This window comes from Channa argus, chromosome 13 (genome assembly GCF_033026475.1).
Source record: "Channa argus isolate prfri chromosome 13, Channa argus male v1.0, whole genome shotgun sequence".
NCBI classification, from domain to species: Eukaryota; Metazoa; Chordata; class Actinopteri; order Anabantiformes; family Channidae; genus Channa; species Channa argus.
Genome location: NC_090209.1, coordinates 15,122,797 through 15,143,832, shown reverse-complemented (window position 1 = coordinate 15,143,832; position 21,036 = coordinate 15,122,797). Strand labels below are relative to the sequence as shown.

Sequence of the window (21,036 nt, the reverse complement as noted above, 5' to 3'; positions counted from 1 at the left end):
TTCCACTTAGTACATGATCTGTGTTCCCTGACTGCTGATACCCATGCTCGTTACTGATGTACTGACTTTATATTAAAGAGTTTGAGACATATGTCGCCCATTGTTCTTCAGTGAAAATACTGTAAGCCTGTTCATTTTAGCACCACACACCAAATATATAGCTACACAAATATAGTCAATTTGTCAACCATACAGTTGTATGAATGCATTCGTATGAATTTCTTCACACTTTGACCCACATGGAGGCCTAATGAATGAATGAGGGCACACCCCACAATGCAGTCATTGTTTTTCTTCTCAGGCTCACTTTCAACACAACCTCTAACGATCTGCTGAGTCTTCAACTGACCTATTTTTCCTTTTATCTCTACTTTGGTGTTCTGCAGTTTACAGATTCAGAAGACATTTATTCACCTTTTTGAGATGCATACATTAAAAAGATGAGACAAGCACGCCAATGTAAACAACATTTATTCTTCACAGACACAAATGTCATTAAATAATATTTCTAAAACAACACATATAAGTATCTGGAAGGACAGTAGTAGCCCACAACATCAGAACTTTTACTGAGGCAAGAAGTAGTCGGCTTTCAGTTCTCTAAAAATACGTTCACTCATGGATTTGGCACTGGGTGAACTTGTGGAACAGATCATCATGCATCATACACTGTACTATGACTCAGTAATGTATCTATTCTAAACATTTGTGTGTAAAAAAAGGATGGAGCTACAGTTATACTTCAGACTGTAGGAACAATACATAAAAATCTGTAGATGGTGCAAATGAGTAGTTGTACTGGACACCAGAAACTAATATTGACATGCCTTCATGCAACCCTACTGAATCCCTGTAATGACTGTAGAAAACAGCAACAATTCACATAGAGAAGCTGTGGGAAATATTTTAGTATTATTTGCTGTAGGTGAAACAACAACAGTGGAGATTCTTCTGCCAGTTACAGTGCACAGCAGAAGGCGTTGTTCTGGGGAGAATGACAATGACAAATGAATATCAATCCAAAACTCATACAGTTATTTCAATTTGACTTTGAATATTTTATCATTTCTTTTGATGCATCACATAACTTACTAATTGATGTTCATTCTTTTGAAAGTAGTCAGGGTCATAGCCAGGAGTTTAGCAGTACTTAGGTGATCATAAAGCCGCACACACCACTCCCCATGCAACAAAAATAGGTATGAGGTAAGAAGGTTTTTTATTATATTTGAATTATTCAGGGTTTAACCTTTCAGTTATCTCAGCATTTATTTGTGCACGTTTTATTTAAATGGAGAGGTTCTTCTGGATTTAGGTTACATTATCACATTAAGTGTGAAGTCTGTCAAATTGTTTCTGAAATTATAGCAGTAACTAGATGTTTTTAAATTTGTGAAGTCAACTTGAACTTTTCAAGTTTTACAAATTACTTACTTAACGAACTAATGTGTACATTAGTTTCTAGGATATCTGTAGTGTTTGCCAGTCAAAAGCTTTGAGCTGTGTAAACAGGATGCAATTGCTGCATGACGGAGCACTTTTAGGACACCCCCCAATATTTCAAATTACTACAATATCTGTGAAAAGTTGCCAAATTTAAATATTTGGAGTTTCTAAATACTGTTACAAGCCTAATAAAAATACTCTCTACTCACCATGTATATATTTTTAACCATATAATAAAAACTTCCAGAGGACCCTAAAAATCCAAACGCTGCTAGATAAGGTGTCAAGATCTTCTCGAGCTACAACCCTGTACATAACTAAAAGACTTTTGATTTAGTAATGTTGTGTCAAATTCTTTCTTTCTTCAGTGTTGCAGTGTTGGATCCGGTGTTTTGATTTTTCTGGGTTTGAATGAAAATTATTCCAGGCCTTGTAAAGAAAAAACAAAGTTTGTACATAAACTCTGAGAAAACGTGGTAACAAATCATAAAAACAATTAAACAAAACAATTTAAAAAAAAAATACATTGATACTATGTGTATTCACAATGACAAGTTAAACCATAGATTGTATATACAGTCTGAGTTAAACAATGACTCAAAGAAACTAAATGATGTAAACACCTTAGGTACACAGATTGTAGGTCCTCCCTCGAGGGCTGCCAGATTAGCAGCTCTCGGTCTGTTTGTAACAAAGCTTTCTCTTTTCATAAGTGTGATATGTTGATATGCTTATTTTTACAAAGTCCTGGTATGAAAACAGGGAATGTGGTGAGACCTTTGTCTGTGCTGTGCTTCAGTTCTCTGCCTGCATAGCTCCCATACACAGACTCCCCTCCTCCTCGATGGTCTCCAGTTCATCTGTGCGAATGGCCTGAGTGATTAAATTTAACTCTTCGCACATGGTTTCATACCGATATGCAACACGGATGTCAGGAACATTTGTGCGTCTGATGTCATTGCTCTCCTGTCCCTCCTTGATGTAGTTTGGGCCGAGCCAGTAGCTCTTTACCTGGGGCAGGAAGGAAGACAAATTGAAATTAAACTGTCTTTGTGAAAACAGTGATGCGTTTGTAGGAAGAGAAATTTGTTAATGTGCAATATGCTTTAAAGATAATCTATACCTTGTGAGAGAATCCACTCATCAGCACACTGTTTCTGGCCAGTTCACACATGTCACAAGAGCTTAGCTTCCACACCTGAGCAGCAATGCTGTACTCCTCCATCAAAGGCTCCTTCACATAAATATCACTATCAAACATACTGACTGTTGGATGATTTTTATGACAGTCACTTACTAAAAGTACAGTTTGACTACAGTATGACATTTTTGTTGAAAATGCAGTAGTTCCTGACTTAAATATATCAGGCTTTTTATTTAACTTGAAGTTTTAGTTGCCTTGTAGTTGTACTTGTAGTTAAATAAGATCACGGATTGGAGTTCTGGTTGGTTTGGAGACAGCTGTGGTTGGTGGTAATGGCAAATATCCTTTAATAGTACAGGTGTCAGAGTTTCTTCTGAAATGAGGACTGGAAGTAAAACTCAACCAGGACAAGAAAAGGTTGTGTATCTGTTTACAGCTTTTTTGTTAGATTTGTCTGCTCTGTTTTCTGCACTGTTCTCTACAAATTCCTGTCTGTCCATATGTAATTTGAATCCCATGAAGCAAACGCTTTTGTAAAGGACAATAGGACTCTAAACTACTTGTGCTAACTAATGTGCTTTTGACATACACTTGCCTTGTCTTTTTGTGAATATTATTGTAACTTTAATTCAAAGACTGCATTGATGCCTAATTGAAGACAATAAATTTAACATTATGTCAATGTTAAAGTGTTTGTCCTCTTCATGTGCCTAAATAGAGTGATCAAGGTATTGGTGTTTCTATATAATTAAATATGAAAGTTAAAAATATATAACACAAAGTGGAAAATGTTTAAACTCAAAGTGGAAAGCATTTACATATTTACAAAAGACTGTAGGATGTTACAAATAGTTAACTGGCTGACCTTGGTGAAGTGAAACTGCAGAGGGTCGTCTGTGGACAGGGAGACCATGAGGCCTCGGGACAGATACTCGGGCAGTGGGTTGCGGTGGTAGCTGAGGAATAGGCTGTTATTGCTGAGAGGAGACATGGCAATACCTATCTGGGCCAAGTAGTACAGATACTGCAGTACAGGAGCCTAAAGAAACATGAGGTTTAATGCAATGTGTTGTAATAAACAACCAATAAATCAAACAAATGTTATAGCAACTCGGCTGGATGAACCAGATAATCTGGAAAAGCCGAGGCCTGACACTACTTTTCTTAAATTCATTAATTTCTCGCAGACTTTGTGATATTGAGTCCGCACCTTCCTGAGCATCAGCCCGTGGGAAATGCTCTGTGAAAGCATGAAACCAGAGACCAGATGATGGATCAGTCCCGCTTCTCCGCAGTGAGGACGGAGGACAAGTGTGTAAAACCCCCGCTGCCTGGAAAAAAAAGAGAGGGTGAATTCCCTAGGTTGACGGGGAAATTCAGCTTTCACAAACATATAAAACAGTATAAGTACACATATATATTTATATATAAGTACAGTTGAAAGAGAAAGCTTTTTTGAATGCAAAAGTATGTATGCTAATTTGACTGAGGTGCAGTTGTATAATGCAGTATTACGATTACTAAATCCATCACATCTTGTTCTTTTTGCTTGACATACATCTCACATTTTGTTCATTCATTCAGATCATTTGAATTTTACGTACTATGAATTGTAGCTGGAGAAATTTATAAGCAAAATAAATGAAAAGAAAGGCATTTTAAAATATTCTATTGGAATTCTAACAGTTTTTAGTGTATCGTAACGCCTCTAATACCTCTAAACGTACAACCAGGCAACTTTGGCATTAAAAAAAAGCAGATTTGGAGAGGCAGTTGAATTGAGGTGTGGTTACTACATACCTGCGCAGGTGGTTTAGCACAGTCATGTTTGCATACATATAGTATAGATAGTAGGAGTAAGGTGGGTTTTCCTCCTCAGTCCAGTTGACTGGCAGTGGACTGTCTAGGTTGAAGATATGTTGCTCTGGTTTTGACTCATCATCCACACTATCAAACCCCACCACCTGTGTGAGGGATCAAAAAGATATCCATGAAACAACCTGAACAATAAAACACACTGTTAGTTCTTGAGGAAAGGCTTCGTACGTGCTGGAGGAAGAGGTGCAGGTCTGGATGGCTGCTGGGGTTCACTGTAACCTCAAACAGAGGCGTGAAGATGTTCTCCAGCATCTCTTGGAAGTTGCTCAGTTGTTTCTTGGTGTGGTAGACATCACTTTGAAGAAAGAAAAATATATGTATCCAGAAATAAGATGTGACATGATTGTAGTTGTATTGACAAAACGTTACTTTCTTGGTGATGATTTTACTAACAGATCTTAATAAAATATTAAAAAGGGATTGATGCAATGTGTAAATTACAACAAAGGTTACTCAGCAGTGCAAGAAGCAGGCAACTGTTTTATTTAAAATAAAATGAATAAAAAAAAAAACGAAATAATGTTTTACTGACACAAAGTATTGAATTTTTACTACACTAACACACCTAATTGGCTTATCCAAATGTTCTAACAAACATAATGATAGATGACCTGAAACGGAATAACTGTTATGCTGCTAACATTCTCAAAAACGGTACTTGCTTCAAGGATGATTGCCGACCATCTAATACTGCATTGAAACGCTGTATTTTTATATGGTAGCTGGTGGAGCAAAATTTAAGACTCGTAGTTTGTTATATCAATGAGAACAAACTGAGTGTTCATCTTAAATATGACAGCTACCAACTAAAACTGTCAAATTAACGAAATTCATGACACCATAAAAATAAAATTACTTATGTTCTACACTTTATTGCAGTTAAATATTTTTGGTTACTTCCATCACTGGGGTTACTCACAAGAGCCGTGGCACTTGCACAAGCCAGCGCACATTGTCAGAGTAGACCTGGTGCCTGACAGCCCACTTGGCCAGTTTGTCCCACTCGTCTCTGGAGCGCCCATAGATCGACAGCCTGAGCTCCACATTCTGGTACTTGCTCTCTTCCAGATCAGCCATCACCTCCTGAGAAGCAGAGGCACAAACAGTCAGCAGAGGGCGCCAATGCCTCAAAAAGTGATGTTACTTCCTTCAGCAAATGCAGATATATACTGTATATAAGGAGCAAGTAATGATTTATGCATTCACTGAGCACCTTAATAATGTGACCAAAGTATTTCCCCTCAATGTAGTTGTCTGTTTTGATGAAGATCTCTCTCAGGATGGACTCGCCGATGGGATTGTATTTGGCATTGAACTTGTCAAATCGATGAAAAGTGTTGCGGTCCTAACAAAAAAATAACAACAAAAGGGGAAAAACGGTGAAAAAGTGTGTACCTTTCTGAGCCAATTAGCTTTTGATCTGCAATTCATGGCGTTACTTACAGCATGCATGTCTAGTGTGTCCACACTTAGGTCAAAGGCTGTCAGGTTCATGCTTTCAAACACCTCCATGAGCGTCTGACCCTTCCCTCTTTCCACATGAACGATCTCCTTAGAATACTTCTTCATGGCCCTTTTAATAAAACGCAGAAGGTGTTTCTGGTTCATACAAGAGGAGGCGTGAATATGTGTGTCGACCTGAAAACAGTGCAAAGACTAAATACATATATATACTGGAGCTGTTTCAGCATTACAACAAATAATTATAATCAGGTAAAATGAAAACAGCTCTGAAGTTCACCTTACGGATATTGTAAAAGTCTCGATGTGGGACTTTCTTCTGTGCTGCCAGCTCTTTCATTTCGTTCAGCAGGATGTGCATCTGGAACTTAGAGCTGAGGTACTGCAGGCGACGGTAGCAGAAGGACTTTCTGTGGCAACATGAAAAAAAAGCACAAAATGTTTGTACTTTCTGACAGTGGTACAAGAAGTACTCAAATAATTTACTCAATCAAATGGAGAATAGTTCTAATTCATAAAATACTTGAAGTACTAAAACTAAAAGTACTCCTTATGCAGAATGGACACTTTCACATCACTAATTATTGTTGAATTATCACTAGTTATGTATTTATGCGTTCATCACTTTAATGTGGCTGGTAATAATGGCGCATACTTTACAATGCTTACATTCTGTTTTGATCGTCAAAAGTTTTTAAGCTAATTGATTTCATTTTGAGTGGTTTGTGAATGTCACACCAGAGATCCGTAAAGTTTTATAATTACACTGTCTTTTGTAACACTCGGTTTCTGAGAAATAACTGGTAATTATTGTTATCAAATAACGAGTAAAAATACATTATTTGCTTCTGAAATGTAGTGAAGTCAAAGTAGCAGAAAATTAAAATAATCAACTTATGTAAAAATTGCTCACAATTATACCTAAGTAAGGTTATAAAGTAAATGTATTTAAACACTTTACATTACTTTTTTCTGAAATGGTGTGACAATTAACTATTTAATTGTTCTGTTATTAAATACACATAATATACACTTAAACTCACACTGGTCCGTTAATAATCAGGGCCATCATGACATTCATGTCAGCGATGTAGTCCTGCAGGTCTGGATATGGCAGGTCCAGTTCTGTGCTCCTGTTGGCAACATGTAAATGTAAGTAGGAGCCGACTCCTGTTACTGCCAACAAACTGTGTGAAACTGAGTCTAAAAGCAGACAAGCGCCCCACCAAATGGAGGACTATATGATAAAGCATGTGTGCACCGAGTTGGTTAATCAGAAACATCTCACTTTTCCATAATGTTCCTTGTTGTGTAGACATGCATGACACCATCCACCATCTTGCAACCATAACCCAAATCAGGGGGCATGCTGGCAGGGTCCTGGTTCTCATAGGGGTGTGTTTCAGAAACAGGGGGGTGCACTGTGGCATCTGAAAGGAAACAGAATGTCGCTGTGTCACAGCTTTGAACGAGGAGGGAATGCACATGCAGCAAACAGACCTGTGTGCAGGAATGGGTGAAATCTGTGAGTGTTTCCAGATACTTATGACATCTATTGCATCTGTCTTGGAGGTGGAATTTTAGCAAAAACACATCACTTTGGCATCATGTGTTATTGATAATTAGCCAAATTTTATTTTTTCTCATTTATTTACATCTAAAACACAATAAAATCCTCAAAAGCCGAAGGGTCTGAATGGCTTCTACTGTAAAGCCACTGTACCTGCAGTGACTGTGGTCTCTGGAATCTCCTCCTCATAAAAGTCAATGGGTCTCTCGCTAAGCTCCTGCAGATAACGAGATGTGGTCCTGCAGACACTCTGCAGGGACAAGCCCATGTACTTTTGTCTAATGAACAGAGCCTTCACCACACATTTGGCAGCATCCAACAGATCTGTAAAAGGAACCTTGACAGAAGAACAATAGGATGGAAAGCAGAGATGATAAAAGCAAAAAGAAAAAAATCACAAGGTGTCATTTTTAGAGAGGAAGTGATGTTTCACTGTGAGAAAAATCACAGAAGGAAGTTTGTGCTTCTAATAAGAAAATACTTGTTTTTGCTGCTGTGACCACTGTGACTTACCCCACATTTCTCATCTCCAGATATCGCGACTCTCTGGTACTCTCTCTCTGGAACCAGCTCTCTTTCCTGCAGGTCAGGAGCTTGGCTCTGGTCCTTCATGTATCTTATGATAGAACAAGTAAATTAGGTTTCTACGTGTTTGTTGTGGTGATTTAACACATTTCACCATAACAAGATCACTGTTCACTATAATCATCTCTTCATCTCTCAGGCAGGCAAGATTTGGTCTCTACATCTCTAGTAAGCTCAATATCACCTTTCTAAAAAAATAGCTACCTAACTCCTTGTTGTCTTTCTCTCCTGACCATAGCTTTGCTTTACGTACTAATAAAGTGACCAGCACGAGCATCCAAACCTCTCCACATGATCCACAATGCAGCAACATGTCTTGGTTTTGATCAGTCAAAAAGGACATGTCACAGAACTGTTCATATCTCTGCACAGGGGTCAACTCAACAGCACTTTCTTACCTGAAAACCCTAAACCTGGTCTACAGTCCTCCTCACCCACTGTGAGCAACATTTCTTCTCCGGGCGCTTTGCTTTCAATGTCTTCTCCCAGATTTTGAATTTTTTGATTGCTTTGTATCTTACTTGTAAGTCACTATGTATTAAGCATGCAGTAACTGAATTTAAATATGAATGTAACCAGAGGACACACTCACTCGAGATCAGTGGCACTGTCAGTCTTCATGAAATCCTGTTTGGCTCGTAGGAGGATGTCTGGTTCAAATCTGAGAACAGAGAAATTGAGGGCATAGTATGACTGCAAAAACACTTACACGCATTTGCATATTAAACACCTCCTTGTATGTCCTTTCTTTGATCGTCACTTACTTGACATCCTGGCTGAGTTGACGCTCAAGTCGATGGCGTTTCTCCTCCAGTTGTTCAATAGGGCTCTCCTCTGGAAATTCATAGGGAGCACTGCGCATCTCACTCTCTGCCAGGCTACGGGAGAACAGCTCCTTCACAAACAAACAGTAAACCCAATAAAAAAAGTAACAAGTAAGCAAATCTTAATTTATGAGGTTACGGAGCAAAACCATGAAGTACTGACCTCAGCAATCTCCTTGTATTTCCCATCCATGGATGTACGCAGGTCAATGGATTGTTTCAAAGCCACAGGGATACCAGGCAATGAATGCTGGGAAGTGAGGAGGTGGCGAGCACCACGGAGTTCAACTGCAAATAAAGACGGGGAGAAAATGCTGCATCTTAGTAAGCGCTGAAGAATAATCTCAGCTTTATTTAGACTAAAAATTTTAAAAAAGGCACATTAAGGCCTCAGTATACTCTAATGACACCAGTCACCAAAATAACTCATCTTCAGCAACTGTAAAGACACCCAGCAACTAATATCAGACTGAAAAGATGATAAATCAATTTTGCATGCAACAGCTGTGTCTTATTAACTGTCAGTGACTTCTATAAAAACGCGATAATCTTTTTTTACTGAGCACAGAAAAGCTGGAATAGACATAAACTTATATCAGGTAAGCTGGCTCAATCTACCTAATAGGAGTAATATTATTTAATGATTTTTTTATTGCTTTAACTATTTCACTGTGACCAAAACAGTCTTGTTGCTCCTCTGTCAGTGGGCCTTTACATAAGATGGAAGCCTGAGCCTAGACCCTGACACACAATGAACCATTCAGGTGCAGAGCCCCTTAGCACACCGGCTTATACCCTCCATTGTTGCCATTGCAAGACTACCAACCCAGTTGTCATGGAAAAGTGAGAAGGGAACGAAAAGGGGGTGGGTTGAGTGAGAAGGTTGTTGGCAATAGGGAATTCAGAGAGGTTAACAACTTTTTAGTTTAAAACAAACTGCAATGATATTAATCTTTCCCTCGAAACTAGGCATGTGTCAGTAAAATATTCATTGTACAGCTAAATATTGCCTTCTGTATGTGTGCCAGAGTGTCAGTGGGCCTGTTATTATTTATAGACCATGTGCAGATATCAAAGCTACCCTCTACATTGAAACTATACGGACTTTGTCTTGTGCCCTGTCTAAGTTAAGAGTCTGGCTTATTTACCACAGCATGTCTGAGTCTGTTTGCCCTTAGACATCAAAGGACACCAGAAAAGCCAGTTACCAGGGTTGATAAGAACCTGAAAGGCTTCATTAAAAGGCATAAAAACACTTTGTGAAGCAGGCAAAATGGTAGTTATGATGTGATGGTATAATCATTGGCCAGACCACAATTTACCACATGTTTATCACCTCCTGCCTAACACTGTCCAATCAACACATCCCACTCAACACACCAGATAAGTTTGCCTGCACCACAAGGCAGCAATGTGAAAACATACACAAGTATCTCAGACAGAAATAGTAGACACACATTAAAGTGCACTCAAGCTTTTGGGGCTGAATACCTGAAAACGGATCTTTGAGTCTGAGTAAGTTCAACTAAATCTTTGTAAAAGTAACAATGTAAGTTAATGTGAAAATACAGGAAAAGGTCATAAGAGTTCTGCATCAACTCAATCAATATAAAAAAGCATTTGTACAGTTAAAGTCTTCAGCCCTGCTTTTAGCACTGTGAGTGATATGTCTGTATGTTAACATGATCAAAGAAATACTGACATGTTTAGCAGGTAGCAAACAGATGTCCAGCGTGACAAACCAAAGTACTGTAAATACTGCTGTATTTTGACTTGATGATGGTGAAACAATTAATTGAGTTACAATTCACCAAGATGACATAAATAGAAATTGGAAATTTAATGGCAGTTCATCAAGTAATTCGCTGACTCAGAAACATAAAACTGCAAAGTGTAGCTAGTGTGGCTTAGGAGCAGAATGAACTGCAGCATCCCAGGTTCAAGTCTGGCTGAGGATCTTTGCTGCATGTCATACATCATCTCTCCAATCATTTTTCATGTCTCCCCTTTGTCCGCGAATCTATCTAATAAAGGGTTAACTGCCACTCCCCAAAAATGGAACAAATGTCAGGGATCACCAAAATCAGCAGCATTTGTCTTCTGAGAAAACATTTCTGCAAAGAATTTGCTGCCTATCCATTTCATGGTTGAGTTCAGTCTGAACCGAAGTGGCGGACAGCACTGGATCAGCACTGCTATCCCAAGAGCTACACTTGGAGGCTGTTGCTAACACTGTTAAAGTAACCATCTCTTTATCTAAAGCCATACTGTTGAAGTGTGGTTCACGCTCAACTAAAAAGTCAAGGCCCTTCAAATCTGGGTATCGGAGGGAGCATATCGGTGTAATATAATGGCTGCTATAATGGTTGCATATTTGTTGGTTGCAGGCATATCAATTTGTTGTGATGATACTGGACACTAGTGTGAAGGGTAGGAGCTGACCACTGCCAAACACATCAACGCTGGGCCACAATAAAGCCAAGCCTACCAGACCTGCAGCTAATCCCCTAATGGCTGCTATATTTGGATCAGTAGCATCTATCATTATGTAACAACTCACCCTCACACACAGTTGGAGAGCGAATCACTCAGAAAATATAGCCAACCTTGTTTCACTTGAACACATTCTACATAATCTAATCAGCTGAAGCTTTTATTGATTTAATGAGAGGAGGAGAGAAGCAGGAGGAAGGCTTCATGCAAGATAAGTAAGACAGATTCACATCTATCCAGGTCTAACAGAAGACCTGTGTTGCACAGAAGAAGAAGACAGCGCAACACAAACGTGCACAGTTCATGTACCATATTACTACAGAGCATGAAAACAAGGTCAAGTAGTATCAGCTTACTAAGGGATTTCCACTGCATGCATATTTCAGCAGCAACACAAAGTTTGAAGTCTTAACTCCAGTCAGATGATGTTTTCTAAAAGGTCCTTGGGATGGAATATCAAGTGGGAAGTCATCTAAAGACTATGACCAAGAGGGGACCAAAACGTCAGGGGTCAAGAGACATCTTCATCCACATTGGTGTTTGTCATTTTTTGCTTTTTCAGAAACCTTGTTCCTGCCTGCAGGGAAAACAACTCCATAACACAATAGTCTACTATCCAAAGTGCCCCCCTCTTCTACCCTCTTTTTCCTCCCCTCTGTTTTTCTAGCACCAAGCAGGCCATGCCTCATTAACCAACATTTACCTGTTCCCAATGAGATTTGGTATACAGCCCACTGGACAAGCCAGTGACTCAGAGTAAAAGCCATATGTACTCACAGGTCACATGTGTCAGTGCTGCAGAAGAAGGTCACAGGGGAACAACAATATAAACAATGTTAAACTGGAGGTTCATTTTTATATATTTTTAGCCAGGATCTCTATCTGTTTTTTACACTGGTGCTGCTAATATGCTAACTCAGTTTAAGTACTGGTACTAAAAACACTTTTTTAAATCTTACTTTATGAACTTAGCAAAACACATTTTTAAATATTAAATGTTTTCTAATCACCATGTATTTATTATATATAAAATTATATAATTTAACTTAGGAATAAAGTCTCAACATTAATAATTTCATCAGGCATTCTGTGCCAACTTTCACTACATGAGATTTTCAAAATTCTTTACTTTGAATTTATTTTAAAATATAACAATAAGCTATTAAAACTGAATAACCAATTGCAGGTTTTGGTGCCAAAATACTACGGCTGAAGCAGTTGGGTTTCTATAAATAAGAGATTTATAAAATCATAGAAATCCAATCATGAGATAAAAAAATATCTTAACCAACATAAAAGATCAGTTTTCCTGTGCTCTTACAGAGAATCCAACAAACTCAAATAAAATGTGTTTGCTCACGATCACACAGAGGGTCTTGTCCAAAAGATAAACACACATGCACAGCACAGAAAATGCAGCAGGATTTCCTCTGCTCCTCCAAAGGATGCTTCTTCCTTCTGCATCTCACGCTCTGCATCATACAGCTGACGTCTCTTGAGATGTGTAATCAAAATCTTTGGTCTCTGCAGCTGCATGAACTGCATATCTGCGGGCCAATGTTGGTATTTTACAAGAAACTTCCTTCCTGTATTTTCCTCGATTGTTGTCACATGAGCCATAAAGACAAGAAATACTAAAGATATAAACGCAAAAGGCCCACCAGTCTGAAAAAACAACCATTTATTTCGGACCCAACAGTTGCAGGTGTGATAAGCACAATTTTCCTGCTCTGCTTCTTTGTGCACAGTTGCCTCTATGCACCATCCTCCAAGACATGACAAAGCTAGTTTGTGGGACAATCAATCGACACACATTATCATCTGCACACTAAAGGCTCAGGGCTACAACACAAAACCACCAAGGGACAGGCAGAGGAGAGTGGCAATGAGTGTGAAAGAAGGAAAGGAAAAAGGGGTCATATTTAAAGCGTTGTTTGTGCTTTTTTGCACAGGATCAGGGTAGTGGAGCGTACCTGTCTCCTCAGAGCCTGCGTTAACCAGCAGCTAGTAGGGCCGAGAGAGGAGAGAGAGACAGACAGAGGGAGATAGAGACTGTCCTGGCAGGGAGATGGAGCATGCCAAACAGCAAATGGCCCAGGATGGCGTCTGCTGTCCTTTCAAAATGGGTTGAGGGAGGGTTGGAGACAAATAAGAAAGAAACACTTCAAACCCGCAAGTCAAATGACAAAACTGTAAAAAAAAACACGTTTTCACATGAACAGTCCCAGACTCAAAAAGTCATCCTATCTGTTTCCTTAATCTGTCCCTGTCATACATACAAAGAGCTGGTCCAGCAGATCCATGAACTCCCCCTCACATCCTAGTGTGTGACCCCCCTCTGCTCTGTCTGCCTCCTGGTTCCAGCCAGCTGTCATGCTCTAGCTGCCTCTGGAGCTGATCCTCCTCATTTAAATGCCTCTGACATCTATCTGGATTGTACCACAAGAGGGAGAGGAGGTGGGGGGAGGCGACATACATCACGGATGGTTGTGGGTCTTCCTGCTGTGAGTTTCTCCAGCAGCACCCCTCTCTGTTCTACATAATCCTACATGCTGTGTTTTGCTGAGGGGACCCATGCCTTGAGGATGTTTGTGTCATCTGTGTGTGTGTTTGTTTGTGTAAAAAAATGGTGCTGTCTCAGCAGTAAGGTTTGAGATGTTGTGGTCTTTGTTTTGCCAGCTGAATAGCAGCAATTTGAGAGAGAAGCCTGCCTCTCTTCTCACATGAATGAAATTAAAGGGGCAGAAAGTTGCTTCGTTAGTTGCTTTGTTAGTTGCTTCGTTAGGAACATGCTTTCCCAGTCTATAAACACAAAGTGTGTGTGTGTGTGTGTGTGTGTGTGTGTGTGTGTGTGTGCTGTATGAAATAAAACATATGCAACTAAATGAACTGAAGCAATTTCATGACTCAGGATGATAAATAGTTGTGAAATTCTTCACTGTATCTGCAGTGTGCAATGCTCTCTGCAGTCATTTTTGTCTCCTTGTTATACTTTTGAACTGAATGTAAATTTGCTTTGGATAACAAGAACAACTGCGTGCTTGGATTAAAATACTAAAAATGTGTTGAAAGACACGAATGTTACATTGTCCTATTTCAATGCGATGAGATGATATTATACAGAGCTGGACTTCACCTCTGATTTGCGTCAGCATTAGCTCAAACAATTTTATGTTTGCTAAAATAGGGATGAAAACTTCCTGTCATGACAGATGTAAGAAGACAATGAAACATTTATCAGACTTTTAATTAGGTCAAGACTGATTAGACAGATTGTCCATTATTGAGTGTTAAAAAGAGTTTTTTTTTTTACTACAACACCCTTACAGACAAATATAATGCTGACTGAGTCTGCCGTTAATGCTTTGTTGCATGTATTTGCAACAAAGTAAAAATGCTTTTAAGCTCAGTCAGTGTTAGATGGTATAAAATGTTTGCACTGTCTACGTTATCTTCACTTGCTCAATACTCAATACAATAAGTTTTTTGTAAGCTGAAATTTTAAACTGAATAAGTAATCTGTACTCACATTTACATATAATCTTCTTTTAACATTTGATGTTTAAAATGTGTATTTTCTGATTTCCCTAATTGGTCTGTGGCATTAAGTCCTGAACCCACTGCCTCATATTAAAGCTACAAATCTTTAAAGGTGTCACAAATATCATTTTCAGTATTACAAATGCTGAATAATTTCCTAAACATGTGGACACTGCTTTTCAGCTGATTTTGCTCAAGCAGAAGTAAAGTAAATAGTGCGTTTGGGAGCCTTGGATGAGATGATGTAGTGAAAATATACAGCAGTAGGACTGCAAGTGAAAATAAATTACAGTTTTGATGTTCTTCCCAATAATAAAAATATGTGTTCGCTAATGTGATTTTATTTGTTTGTGGACAAAACTATGAAAAGAAACTTAATTTAATATTTCCACGCTTCATCCTTCAAACAGTCGTTTTTGATACTATTTCCATCATAAGTTCTTACAGCATCCAGGTAACTCCATACAACAACCATACAACTTTATCTTATGGTAGAGAACTATATGAGCATGCAGTGCAAACAGAAACCTACATCACATACTGTTCAGACACATGGTAAAAGCTGCTCTTAAACTGTGTGAGCCAGTTTCACAAATCGCGGCTGGAAGAGCAAGACATAGAGGCACATGCAATTCAACAACAAGCAAGTTACTCATCTGCCAGTCAATTATTGTATTTTTTTCAAGACATTCAAAGCCAAAATTGATTTTCAGAGGACTAATGAAATTGTTCTTGCACCAAGAGGATCACAGTAAAAAAGACTGCTATTTTCTGAATTGGCAACGTGGCTGCATTTATTCAAACTGGGCTCCCTCTCATGGCTGAACACGGCATCGTACACAAATCAATATGAGCTTATCATAGTGTGAGGAACCTATTTAAGAACTATAAAAAACTCCAGAAATTGAGCCAGAAATTTAACTAGGCAGCTTAAAGTATTTAGTAAAATAAGAGCAAGATGTTGGAAGATGTGTTGTACACAGACCCTTTACTTAGGTAAAAGAAGCAATAATATATTTTATAAGTATGAGCAGAGGAATCTAAATAATAGACACATAAAAAGTATGTATTATCCACACTTTAAAAGATTTTGAAAGATCCACATTTTTAAGAATTACATAATAATAATAATTTTATGAAATATATTATTGAAGCATTAACATGCAGTTGGTCTTTAATGGTCTTAGTTAAACCACTGTCATTGCTCAGTTTCTTTTTAACAATGTTGAAAAATGCAATTCATAGTTTTTTTTTGGAGCTGTTGGTGATGTTTTTAATGTGAATGTCCAAAAATTACTTTTTATTTATTGTCACACATTCAGTCATGTTTTAGAGAACAAAACTGGATAAAACCTGAATAAACACTAATTTGTCATTACTAAATAAACTTACACATTGCAATATTTCAGCTACTAGATATTTGCTTTAATCTAATCATTTTGGCCTCTCTATTAATTATTATTATTATTCATACATTATATTTTATTTGACAACAACTATAACCTGTAAATAGATGGTGTATAAACCAATAATGAATAATAATACAGTAAAACAGAGGTCTGACAAGATAAAATTCGATTCACAAAATAAGTCATAATATGTAAAGTGTCCTTTTAAGTGTTTATTGTGTCTATTGATGTATTATACGTGTGATATAAAACGATTTACTAATTGTTTGTATCCGACTTAACTACTATACGTGTGACATAGTTTCACCAAAGAAGCGAAACGTCCCCACCACATGATGTTAGAGCAACAATACAACAAAGTTGTGACCCTAGCCACAGAACTAGTAGATTACAGTACATTAGTAGTACATTAAATAACTAACGGACTGTACTGCATGATTTGAAACGGTACTAAAGATTAAAGTAACCACCAAATGTTACGCATCTAACATAATCCGTATATATATATATATATATATATATATATATACACATATACATGATTCCCAAATGCATATTAATATATATTAATTCCCAAATGCATATTAATATGCATTTGGGAAGCTAACACTGAGACACATTCTTTATATGCTTGCATAATAGAACAAATTCTGATCATATGATATGCAATTACTTTCCCTATGGCATTTAAAGTACTTTTCTTAGATCAAAAAGATCAATGGTTTTTGGCTTGTCCCTTAAGGGGAGTGCGGAAAATGTTTCCTCCCATTTTTTTGATTTGAACCAGAACACTGAGCCACCAGGCCCACAATAGTTTTCTTAGCTTATATAATTGAAATTTGACTCAATGTTGATGTCACAAAAAAATGCCTTCCCCAGAAAGGAGAAATCTGTAGTAGCCAGTGCCACACAAAGTTTTTCTCATCTGAGTAGATTTAAGTGGTTTGCCAAGTGCAAAACAGCACGATACACAGAATAGGCTAACTGGTGAGTGGGGTTGTGCTCTAATCTCAGAACTACCTTTTTCACAGCCAGAGAAGTGATTCACCCAAAGCTGCTCTCTAGTGAGTTCACTTTACACTCCCTGCAATAGTTTGCTAAATGTGGACAACGCTATACCGCTGGTCTTCACACAGTAACCACACAAGAAAGAGGAGAAGTTTGTCTGATTGTATTGTGTATTTTGAGGAAAAGGGTTCACAAAAAAGAAATAAATAAAGAAAGAAAAACAGTGATTTAAACTCATTTAGTGCTGATTAGATACTGCCACAGCCTTTTCACATCTATTTCTCTATTCTGCACTAATTGATCTGCAGAGATTCAAAATTTCAGTATTCTTCAAACAATAATCAGATATACTAAATCTCCTCCACATTGGCAAGTGTCAATTTAAGTCCCCTAATGAAAAGAAAATGTCAAAATATAATTGAATCCTGTTATGGTAGGAGTCAGCAGAAGCAGGAATTACAGTAATTTTAAAGGTGTATAAAAGCATTTAAAGAGGGGGCGGCTATAGCTCAGTTGGTAAAGGCAGTTGCTTATGGACCACAGGGTGAGTGGTTTGATCCCCGGCCCTGGCTATATGTCGAAGTGTCCCTGGGCAAGACCCTGAACCCCTAACAGCCCATTCCCCCTCCCCCAGCGATGCAGTGCCGGTCCAAGCCCGGTAGAAATTGGGGAGGGTTGCGTCAGGAAGGGCATCCGGCGTAAAAACTGTGCCAAATCAACATGCGGACAATGATCCGCTGTGGCGACCCCGAACTCACGGGATAAGCCGAAAGGAGAGTAGTAGTAGTATAAAAGCATTTAAAGAAATCACACTTCATCTAATCTAATGAATGATAATTTATCTGCAGCCGGTTTTCTCTGCATAGATTTATGTAGACCATTTTGAAAATACAAAAGAAGATGAGTCACCTAATGTCATCTTTGCTTGCTCAGATGGTTCCCTTGATGTTTTCACAATACCAATTATGAATGTTATCTTAATGTGCTTCTGCAGAGACTTTCTAAATCAAACCCAGGTGGCTCAGAACACAATCTGGGGACACTCCGCATTTCCTGTAAATTTATAAAGTGAAAGTCTGTCTGTGTGCAATACAAATGCCAAGACTGGCTTGTAATATCCCAGCAACGATTTTATGCTCTCATTCTCAGACTCTAGAGCAATTTTAATAATAACCACTGTCAGCTAGGAGCTATAAATGAGTGTAATCACAGGTTGCATCCTGATTGGAGGGCGTTGGTGAAACAATCAGATCTCCAACTATTAGCCATTCATTGTAAAGTTAAACATGAAGCTACCTTGGCAAACATTGTAACATCACATTTGCTGTTGTGCCCCAGTGCCAACATGGCCTGGATGTAGGAGATTTTAAAGATACAGCATATTTTAAGGCTGTGTATGTAATTCTAATATTTTTTATAATCCACCAATAGATTGCATCACCTGCAACACAAGAACATTAAGTTTAGGATGTCAAGTGTCGTTTTCTTGACAAAAATACAGGAATCCATCAGTCTTGTGTCAGGATATTAATATTCATGTCTTGAAAGAAAGAACCAACAGTGGGAACAACTGCAATTATGTCGCTGCACTGGCACCATTTTTTTTTTACATTTTTTCAAAGAATAATTGTTGTGCTCATTTTTATCAATGACATGATACAGACATATGGGCATTAATCACTATATGCACAATATTACTGTAAACAAAATAGTTTTTTTTTATGATTCAGAGGAAAGGTGTTTAAGTTGAAAGATGAGTCTGAATGAACAGAGGGAGGGGTGTTTAAATGACCAGTACTTGGTCATATGGTCATTCTACACTCTTTGTGTTTGGATGAAAGGGTCAGGCAGCATGTGCATACATCAGAGTGGAAGCTAATCCTCTCATTCAGCAGAGGATCAAGTCCTGAGGTACCAGCCTACATATTATCTCCAGGCAAAAACCATAAAAAATGCCTTCATCACATTTATTTAAGCAACAAACTGTTTCTTCAAAAACTAATAAAAAAAGGATTTTCTTAGCTTAAGCTTGCGTTTTTCAACTTATGGAACATATATTGAAATGGTGTCAAAGGCAAAAGGTCATCAGCTGACAGAGTAGGACATAATCCTTTAAGCTGAAAACATAAAATAATGCATATTCAAAACAATTATACATTTAACATTTAACAGCATGAAACAGTTTCATGCAGCATCGTCTGATCATTCTGCAGGATAACTAAGGATCTGGCCAGTGATAGAGAACATATGCATGCAAATAAGTCTGATAATGATCAACAAAAGAAAAAAAATGTAAGCCACCACAGCGACTGGAAAGTGCAGGGTATAAATCCTGAAATCCTTCATAGAGAGCATCCTCTGCTGCACCTCTCTAATCAACAGGTTTGTATTTCCCCAAACTCACAAAGAGAAAGCACAGCATTCTGTCTCTTTCTTCTAATTGTGGGCTGCCACGGTTTCTCTATAATAATCAGAGATCAAAACTCAAAATAGTTCCAAATCTGAACTTACATACAGAAAATCATCATTTGTATACAGATGCACAGTGCAGATTTTTGCTTGGTTTATGCTCAGTTCAGGAGCAGCACACTCACACCATCCCCATGGCTCCCCCAACTCACCTGTGCTGGCGGTGTACTGCAGGCTGCCCCGCTTCCTGAATGGGGAGAGGGGCTTGGTTTTTGCACCGGTGGACGTCCCAGGGGGCAGGCTGGAGGACATGTTCCCAGGTCGTGTGCTTCGGCTTCACTTAAATTGAAGGTAGAGAGCTGAGTGAGTCAGAGCTGCAGAGGACGGAGTGCCGGAGATCTACAAAGTGAGAGATAAGGAAAGGAAGAAGGAGAAGAACAGAGGAGGTGGAGGACAGGCACGAGAGGAAAGGAGAGATGGCACAGATGGTGGGGGTTGAGGGGGTTTGATTGCACCAGCATAAATATGTGTGTGTGTCTGTGTGTGTGGGCTACGTGCCTGTGAGCAGGGATTTCCAGACTAGTTGGTCCAGCGTGGGGCTGCAGAGCATCCCTCTGCAGCAAAACAAGCCCCGCCTCCTTACAAAGACTCCCCTGCCTGAGCTGCAGAGCTGACGGAGGCTGGGGGCGGGATGGAGAGGCTTGGCTTCCCCCCTGCCTTGCACATACACACACACACACACGCACACACACACACAGACACACACAATTCACACAGCAGTAGCTCGCAGTTCTGCTGTTTCCATGACAACCACAACTCAACGTGTGGGCAAACCAGTGGGGAGAAAAGTTGTGGTTAAAGTAGATCTACAAATGAATCTGCACAGTAGTTATGTAATAAAATAATAATAAAAATATTACAGTCTATGGTGTGAACTAAAACGCATTTGATAAACAGAAATGATTAATTTTTAGTCCTGTTGGAAATAAATATAACACACACACGTTGGTGATACCTAGAGGATGAATCCTAATGACTATAGTTATCACGTAACATTTGTGGCCTTAAGTGAAAATTACCACAACACTACAATTTATGACACCAGAAAAATGATGATGAAAAAACATCCTTGTCAACCTCGGGAGTACTTTGTGTTTGGTCCTGATGATCACCTGTCAGCACACGCAGCACTATCAAGGTAATGGTTAAACACCAGCATATCACCGTTGTTATTGTAGTTATATTCACCAGCTGATGTTAGCATTTGAT

At 38.6% G+C, this 21,036-nt stretch overlaps 1 protein-coding gene across 6 annotated transcripts; it reads right to left on the bottom strand.

The window, feature by feature from the left end:
- Positions 1–454: 454 nt before the first annotated feature.
- On the bottom strand, positions 455–20,449 carry ampd2b (adenosine monophosphate deaminase 2b). Of its 6 annotated transcripts, none has more exons than XR_010916366.1 (19): positions 19,980–20,447; positions 9,072–9,196; positions 8,849–8,979; positions 8,677–8,745; positions 8,013–8,115; positions 7,653–7,836; positions 7,218–7,359; positions 6,973–7,062; positions 6,210–6,339; positions 5,912–6,106; positions 5,682–5,813; positions 5,388–5,551; positions 4,637–4,763; positions 4,391–4,554; positions 3,801–3,921; positions 3,456–3,629; positions 2,570–2,680; positions 1,093–2,457; positions 455–985 (listed from the first exon to the last, which is right to left on the bottom strand). XR_010916366.1 is itself a non-coding variant. In XM_067527115.1 (19 exons), exons 1-18 carry the CDS (start codon positions 20,077–20,079, stop codon positions 2,242–2,244), a joined length of 2,478 nt encoding a protein of 825 aa, XP_067383216.1. In that variant the 5' UTR covers positions 20,080–20,449; the 3' UTR covers positions 455–1,875; positions 2,224–2,241. The 6 variants fall into 6 exon arrangements, 5 of the variants coding, with proteins under 5 accessions (XP_067383216.1, XP_067383215.1, XP_067383217.1 ...); XM_067527115.1 differs by having other exon boundaries at positions 455–1,875; positions 2,224–2,457; positions 19,980–20,449; XM_067527114.1 differs by having other exon boundaries at positions 455–2,457; positions 19,980–20,166; positions 20,326–20,448.
- Positions 20,450–21,036: the final 587 nt, after the last annotated feature.

Excerpts from the sequence above, each read along its gene's own strand:
- ampd2b (XM_067527115.1), bottom strand. The coding sequence starts at position 20,079 with ATGTCCTCCAGCCTGCCCCCTGGGACGTCCACCGGTGCAAAAACCAAG. Across the intron at positions 6,340-6,972 it reads CTGATTATTAACGGACCAGT|AAAGTCCTTCTGCTACCGTC; the intron begins GTGAGTTTAAGT and ends ATGTTGCCACAG. Across the intron at positions 3,922-4,390 it reads GTGCTAAACCACCTGCGCAG|GCAGCGGGGGTTTTACACAC; the intron begins GTATGTAGTAAC and ends TTTTTTTTCCAG.